This window comes from Acartia tonsa, chromosome 6 (assembly GCF_053477335.1).
Source record: "Acartia tonsa isolate MP-2025a chromosome 6, ASM5347733v1, whole genome shotgun sequence".
In the NCBI taxonomy this organism is placed as follows: domain Eukaryota; kingdom Metazoa; phylum Arthropoda; class Copepoda; order Calanoida; family Acartiidae; genus Acartia; species Acartia tonsa.
In genome coordinates this window covers 45,904,724-45,912,941 of record NC_137265.1, presented here as the reverse complement: position 1 = coordinate 45,912,941, position 8,218 = coordinate 45,904,724, and the positions used below count along the sequence as shown (strand labels likewise).

At 36.6% G+C, this 8,218-nt stretch overlaps 1 protein-coding gene across 1 annotated transcript in view; it reads right to left on the bottom strand.

Annotated features, from left to right (window-relative positions):
- Positions 1 to 466: 466 nt before the first annotated feature.
- LOC145322792 (aminopeptidase N-like) overlaps positions 467 to 8,218 on the bottom strand; it is a 32,276-nt gene continuing 24,524 nt past the window's right edge. The window contains exons 19-30 of the mRNA XM_080165060.1: positions 5,425 to 5,569; positions 5,116 to 5,196; positions 4,864 to 4,922; positions 4,275 to 4,526; positions 3,908 to 3,991; positions 3,479 to 3,565; positions 3,073 to 3,163; positions 2,733 to 2,829; positions 2,141 to 2,290; positions 1,666 to 1,742; positions 1,129 to 1,208; positions 467 to 701 (exon numbers count right to left, since the gene is read on the bottom strand). Of these exons, the coding sequence (XP_080021186.1) occupies positions 669 to 701; positions 1,129 to 1,208; positions 1,666 to 1,742; positions 2,141 to 2,290; positions 2,733 to 2,829; positions 3,073 to 3,163; positions 3,479 to 3,565; positions 3,908 to 3,991; positions 4,275 to 4,526; positions 4,864 to 4,922; positions 5,116 to 5,196; positions 5,425 to 5,569 (1,236 nt within the window). The 3' untranslated portion in view covers positions 467 to 668. The remainder of the gene's footprint in view (positions 702 to 1,128; positions 1,209 to 1,665; positions 1,743 to 2,140; positions 2,291 to 2,732; positions 2,830 to 3,072; positions 3,164 to 3,478; positions 3,566 to 3,907; positions 3,992 to 4,274; positions 4,527 to 4,863; positions 4,923 to 5,115; positions 5,197 to 5,424; positions 5,570 to 8,218) is intronic.

The window sequence follows — 8,218 nt, the reverse complement described above, 5'->3', positions numbered from 1 at the left end:
CAACTCTATAATCATTACCAGAATGTCCGTACGTCCATTTTAAACATGTTAATTTTTTTTACTTTTTTAACAACAAGTTTTTATGTGATCTAATAATCCGATTGATCTGATTTTTGGTATACTGATTCCTGGGACAACAAAGTACAATATTATAAGCGAAGCAACTCTATAATCAAGTCCTAAAAATGTAAGTATGTCCATAAACATTATCCTGTATCAAGCAGTTTTTCAACAAATTTACTTTCAATTTTGCTTTGACTCTTATACATTCGCATTCTAATTATTCAGTTCTGACATTATACAAGTGTTAATGTCCGTTTGTCCTACCGTTTCAGAGCTTCGCTTTTATGGATGTTGTCATCCTTGTTCCATAAAAAATTTCATTAATTTCCTTTAATATTAATGGTTTGGCTTTTTTACTCTTTTTCGAAAAAAAATTGTCATTAAAAGTGAAAACATAAGGAAATTTTCATAACATGTCTTTATTAACAAAATATTAACAAACAATAACAAAAAGTTATTCTACAAATTTTACAATACATATATGGCAATTATGAAATATTATTGACAATGTGATAAATTGCGACATTTGAAAAAAATTGGATTTTTACAGAAAGATTTCAGAATCGCCATAAGAGGAATGTTTATAAATTAATGATTTGAGAAGTTTACTGAGTGTTGGCCACAAACCATTCCAAAACCTGTAAGAAAATATGATGATTAATGTCAGGTTATAGGAAGTAATAGGATGTTTGTAAAATATCCTTTTTTGTCAAATAAGATCTCGTAAAACGCTGGACCGATTATTCTACAATATTAAAGTAAGTCCAGTATTGGTTCTAGGTGTCTAGATTAAGATGTGTTTGTTACTTTTTTTGGGAGGGAATAGTCACTTTTGTGACCAAGCCCCTCAGTGGGCGATTCGTCGTATTTTTAAAATGGCTTTTGATAGGTTATTTTAGGTTAGGTTATATTGGGTTAGGTAAGTGCCCCACAGCGTTAAGCAATTGGCCCCGCAGGGGCTAGAAATAGGATAAAAGCTACTGTGAAAAAAAAACGAAGAATCGCCCCTTCAGGAGCGTTGCCACGAAAGGGACTATACCCTTTCTTCCTAAAATGATAATGTACCTGTTCATAAAAGTTTTGTCTCCATTTAACATTTGCAGAAATTTTGTCTAGCCCTTGTTTCACAGGATCTGCTGAACTTCCTAAAAATATAATTTACTGTCAAACAAGCTCATCTAGCAAGTTGTTATTACGGTGATGGGTTCGAATCTCGGTCTAAATATCTGCTGATGCTGCTAAGTCAAATGTCCGACAATAATATAATATTTAGTAGAAGTAATGCCTTGTCACATAACAGGCAAGTTGGGACTTTTAGACAAAGGTCGTGCTATCAAAGTGTTAGTTAGTAGCAATTGTTAGGATATAGGTGCCTTAGGACCTACTGTAAAGGTCTATCCCCGTAGGTATCGAAGCTCATTTAATAAAAGACTTAGGTCTGCAATATTAATTTGTACCCATTGATTGCACGACCCTGAATGCTTCAAGATCATACTATGGTTGCAAAAGATTTACGTTTCAATGCCAAGTACTCTTATTGTAATAACTACGTCAACCGACTGACATGACAACTTGTTGCATGGCTGACCAAATGACACGTACCTAATTCTCCTTTATGTGTGGTGTAGAAATTGTTCATCCTGTCGAACTCCTCCTGGGTGTTGGCATGATCTGGATACCTAGACAATGAATTTATTAGTATAGATGTATATTCGAGACAAATTTCAGTACCATTCTGCAATCAAACAAAAACATATTACAATATTCATTATACTTTGCTTGCACAATCAAGTAAACAGATGCTTTATAAGAACAAATGCTCCTAGCATCTAGGCAGAAGTCTTAAATATTATAATATTAAAAAAATAGCCCAAAACCATTACGGGATCTATGTCCTTTGAGAAGCTTTCTTAAAATAGATAACTCAATTGATTCAGTAGTTATCGAAATCTTAGGCTACAGACATAAAAAACTTACTACTTTATAAAAAAGGATATAGAAAAAGAAATTTTGTCAAATATGATAATTTTTATCAAACCAGAACGTTTAAAAAACTACTCATAAATAAGTTTATTACTTTGCAACCATGTTGGCCACATTGTACACAAAGGTGTCTCCGTAGAACTCCTTGATATCCTCCCAGTTGGCCTCCAACCAGTCCAGCATGAGGTCAGATCCCTGCTTGCTGGAGCCTATGGCCAGGTACAGGTAACGCTTGTTCTGGGTTCTACAAAATAGAAAGTAATCATGAACAGTTGTTTAAACTTCCAGAAAGGATTTCTTAGGAACAGTTGTTTAAACTAATCACTAGTAAGGGGACAAGGACTCTAAATTACACTGATACCCAAAGTTTTATAAAAACAATCTCTTATTGGATGCCTTAAAAAAACATTGTTGTTAGTTTAGCAGTATCCAAACCTTTCAACCAATGCATGCAAGGCAATGACTATTACCTACAGAAGGGGTAATAAGTTCCTCATTTTATTAGATGTATATATATGTATCTCCATTGTCGTGTCCCTTAAGATCCCTGATTAAAAAGGTCATTAAAACTGACCATATTTAATCTTTCAAAACAATTTCAGTACTTGAATATCATTAAATATAAAAAAAATAGAGTTTTAAGTATAAATAATTATTGTAGTAGGATTTTGAGACTTGTAATTAACCTGATAACAGATGTAGGATCCACAGAAAGCTGGAGGTATTTTGTTAATAATTCAGGATCTTCTGTACAACCAAGAGCACTGATTATACTGTCTCTTTCTGAAATAGATTTTATATACATACAAAATTTGATGCATTGTTGCTTTTTCATGATAAAATTTTTGCTAAACTTCTTTAATTTCAACTTATCGTTTTATGTTCTGTATTCCAAGGAAGTGGTAGGGGAATAAAATGAGCCTAAAAACATCCTTAGATTAAAAACATCCAATGGCTTATGTGAAGCTTACTTAAAATGGTTTAGTGGTTAGATATAACCTTACTGCTTTGTAAAACCGGATTTACCTAAAATCTGTGAAGTTTGTTGAAGTCTTGACCAGGCCAGATCCCAATCTTCAGCTGAACCATACCTGATTCCATAACAATAGGCCCAAGCCTAGAAAACAAATAATAATAAAGTCTAAAGTAACTGCTTGAGTAAATTAAAAATGTAAAGAATGGAGATTTGCTATATTCTAATTGTTTTTTAGTATCAAGGCTACTCTATAATAATGCCACTCAGACACTCTGTAACACCCATTAAAGCTAGACGACTGATTTTTTGTGTAGATTCCCTGTACCAATTAGCATCCAGAATATTACTTACATGTTTCGTCGGTATTTTATTTAGTCCATAAAAAAATAAATATTAATACAATATTCATAAAAGTTTGTACGTTTTTTCCAATAGATTTCTTGACATGAATTTTACCTTAATATTTGGGTCAACAGCTGTTTCATAGTCAGCATCAGCTGACCGCCAGGCTGCAAACAGTTCTTTGGCAGAATCAATACAGTCCTAAAGTAAATAAGTTGAAAATACAATAAATATAGAGACATTCAGTAGCATATTAATAACAAACCAACAATAGTTAAAATACTATGAAGTTTCATTGAATTTTCAAGAAGTTAGGATTTCTTAAGTCCTAAGATTACATTCTACGAAAAAGAATATCAGTAAAGTGTAGTAGGAAATATTTTAGTAAATTCTTTGGTAAATTTTATACAAGAATCTTGAAACAGTAATCATAAAGTTTTTCTTCTAAAATCACTTATGCTCTTCAATAATATGATAGAAAAACATTTTAAAATCTGTAATAAATTTGATATGATCACCCAAAACATAAATAGGTTTCCATACCTGATTTCCATAGCTGCAGGCAAGGGGTAGAACAACAGTTTTTAGTAAAGTAGGAATAAAATCACTGCTGTCGTTTTCAATAACCTAAAAAAATCCAGAATTAGTTTTTTTGTATAACTTAAATCAAGTTTTTATGCCTCTCATTTTAGTTGTGTTAAATGTATAAGTAAAAATTTACAAACTGTGATAATAAGCCACTTTTTAACCTCAGAAAAAAATGAAGATAAGGATACCTGGTAGCTTTTTAGTTTGTTTTAATAGTTAAAGTTTCTAAGACAACTGGGGGAGGGGTCAAATAATAGAATTATGAGGTTTCGAAAGTAAACCTATTTCATGTTTATTCGAGATGATGAGACTAAATTCCTACCTTGTTATATAAACCTTGAACACCCTCTCTGATATAAGTTCTTAAGCTCTCATATCTGTCATCAGCATTCACCATGTTATCCAGGAACTCAATCCTCTTGTCAAAAGTGTACACAACCATAATGTCGTCTTCGTCAATGAGACTCTTGGTCAGGTCCAGAGCAATATCGTAGCTGAGCTGGCCAGCCCGGGCAAGGTTCATGGCGTCATCCAGGATCTGGGATCTGGACAGTACTGGCAGACTGGGGAAGACCTGGGTATAATATTATGTTTTTAAACAGATATATTACTCTAGATGGTCTGTCAGAAACAATTTTCCATCCAACTTAGAAAGGAATTTCAAGTTCAATTTTTTTAAGTCAATTATTATTTGCTCCAATAATAAGATCGTGTACACATTCTTACCAATAATATGGTTGTACTGTTCCTAAAAGGTGTTCTTATAGGTCCAATTTATGATTATATATCTATATCTATTACAAATAAAACTATTTGAGTACTAGTCTAATTGCCATTAGCTATTTTGAATATTTAAAAAAAAATATATTTTTGATAATCTTTATAATATGAGATACAATATGTAGACTAACCTCAGTAATTTGTTTCCAAACAGAATCTTCATAGTTTACTCTATAATAACCCATGGCACCTGAAAAAATTGTATAACATTATTTTTGATCACGCACGTTAGTTTAACACCTGACACATAAATTACCCTTTTGATTGTAAGATTTTTGTCTGTAAGTCCTAACTGTGCATGCTTTATTTAATTAAAAGTCTTAGGGCCAATGCATTCTATTTTCTCATAAACATAAAGAATAAGAATCAAAAGTTTTGCTTACCTGTGTTAAAGATGAAGAGATCATCCTCCATATTTGATGGAGCTGGGATGCTGGCACTCTCAGTATTCAACCAATAATCAACTAAATACAATACAAATTACTAATGATAGGATACACAGACCAAATTACCAATGGCAAGCCGGTATACATTTTATTTGACCAATGGTAGGCCAGTATGACGTCATTTTTATGTATTTATGAGTAATTGTTCAATGGAAAAGGAAGCTATTTTTCCTTTCCTTCTAGGCCGGATTCTTGGGTTAAGGATAAACAATTGGAATAATAAAGTTCATAGTAAAGTTTCTTTACCTGAAGAGTCCATCATATCTTCCTTGGTTGAGGCATAAGTGATGGGGACCCACCAGGAGAATTCTTCCTTGTCTTCTGATCCTGACTCCAGGTTAAATTTGGTTTGGCTCAGCTCAAAGGTTCCTTCTGCCTTGTTGTGCACTACCTGTCATTTAATATTATGTAAGAAAGGTAGATTGATCTTCATTAGGGATCTAAAGGGATAAGACAATGGCGTATAAATTGATGTATATCCACATTGAGGATACACAAAATTAACCCTTAACATTTAGTGGTTGAAACTTTTGGATATTCAACTGAATACATCAACCAATCAAAATTCAATAAAAGTTCAATAAAGCCTATATTAAAAAAACGTTGTTATAACTTTGGGGACTATGTGTAGTGTAATAAATATCCCAATGTCCCCTCCCATCCTGGTCTTTATGAACAAATAATAAAAAGCATGTACACTGTATATGTGGTATGCGGCAGCTCTGGACCATGCAGAAACCAAGACATTATAGTGATGCTACGCACCTAGCTAAATCCTGTTGTTCTACAATTATAAAGCCACCTGAAAATATGTCAGATAACGGTACTGGTTTCATCCCTCAGTTGTCCTGCAAATGGAGGGAGGGGGTGTTACCCCTCCCTCTCCCATCTTAAGCACCGGAACCTTCCCCTTCAACCACCAAGTTATCAGCACCACCTCAACCCTGAGGATAAAGGATCTAAACCTGCCCTCACCTGATAGGATCACCCCCACACAGACTGTTGTTGTCACAAGTAATCATCAAACCTTCCCTCTTTAGTACCCAGACCTACCACTCAACCCCTCTATGCTTATCTACCTATTGTGCTGCTCCATGGGCTATCCTGCCTGCCCCAGACAGGGATAGCCATCTACCTAACCATTGCAATTACCTATGTTTTACTGTATGATTTATCTTTAACTATCTTTATTCCTAATCCATATGTATTTATATTATGGTTAACTGTATTCTTAATTCCCCCCACCCCTTCCAGGGATGGGGACTCATGATTGCCCAAACTGACTATTGTATATGTATTACAATGCTTTTATGTTATGATTATTTATTCCTATCCATTGTAGTTAATGTTTGTTGTATATAGCTTTAGTATCTCTTAACCCTTCAATAAAGTGACAACTGAAAGTAGATGTTGATCATTATCTAGTGAAAGCTAGAGAAGCGTAGCTTCTCTATAGTAAGGTGTCCACGTCTGTCACACTGCCGTAATCTAATTGAACTCCGGTGTCTGCCATTGATCCTCGGCGGATACCACAACTTTGGTGACAGCTGTGTGAGATTACGGCGAACCACAAGTGTAGAGCAGACGCGCATCTGAGGCTAAGGTACTCCCAGCAGTGAATCTGGCAAAACTGACGCAAGCAACCTGAATTACCCACCCTGGACAGCAAAGTTTAACTCTGCATCCGGCAGTTGTGGAAGCGAGACAGCGAAATTTGATGAATAACCGCGAGCAGCGCTGATATCTAACGGAGAATTGAGCGCCAAAAGGGCTGAAACAGGCCTGCGGACCGGCTGAAACAAGCCAAATAAGTGTAAACGGCTGAAAATAGGCCAATTTTACTGCAAGAGATAGCAGGATCCGAACCAGTGGCGCTAGCAGGACGGGACATTCCCTGCCGCCATCAGCTGGATTTGGATAAGCGGCGCTAGCAGGACGGGAAATTCCCTGCCGCCGATAGGCTGAAACACGCCACATAGCTGCAAGCGGCGCTAGCAGGACGGGACATTCCCTGCCGCCGATAGGCTGAAACATGCCACATAGCTGCAAGCTGCGAGCTAACATACGAGTGTAGTGCACCAGAACAGAGAAAAACTACGTCAACCCCGAGTATCCTGAGAGGCTACAATGCAGCCACCCATCTAGAAAACAGATATTATATCACATTTTCAGGGATTACCACCCTAGTGTGATGGCCAAACAATAGATTTATGAGCAAAGCTTGGCAAACAAATTGTTGTGTTGTGATAAATCTAAGAATAGAACAGGCTTGGATTATTGTGTATTGTGATAACAGCTAAAAATAGAACAGAGTTGGTAAACAAATCTGTTATGCAATTGTGATAAGGACAGAAATAGAAGCTAGATGTAACATAATAAAGACCCTGATATACAATCAAAACAATCTCAAGCCCACATCACAACAACAACAATACACCCCTTATTCCAAGGGAAGGGGAGGGGCCCCTCTCCATTGAAGGCAAATACAATCAGGGTGATATAATAGATAAACCTAGGATTAAGAAGAAAAGGCCCTATTACACCAGCACACAGTTACCCCCCTCCCTCACAGGGGGAACGGACGGAGTTACCCCCGTCCCCTCACGCGCTTCCCCCCTTCCTACCCACACTAGACTAAGTCCGTCTGTAGTGTGGGGCTAGCGATCGGACACACAGAGCGCCATTCACGGATAGCGCAACAGAGTGCGGAAAATATCATAAATCCAACGGACGAAGCGGACCAATGAGAGAGCGAGTTGAGGGGTGAGAGCGCGTTTTCCCCGTGTGCGCGGATTTGACGGCGCGGACGCGCGTTACAAGGACAGGAGATTCCACGCACACACACACACACACACACCCACACAGGAGAGGGGCCATTCTATAGCATACATCATAGATATTTTTTTAGGAGAAAAACTTGCAAGCTCCTCCCTCCCTGTCTACAGTGTGATAAGGAAAACTAAACCAGTTCTTTAAACCCGCTCAGACCCTCAACATCTTCCTAGCCTGCCAACCCTACTTCAAAGCTGAATGGTTAGTG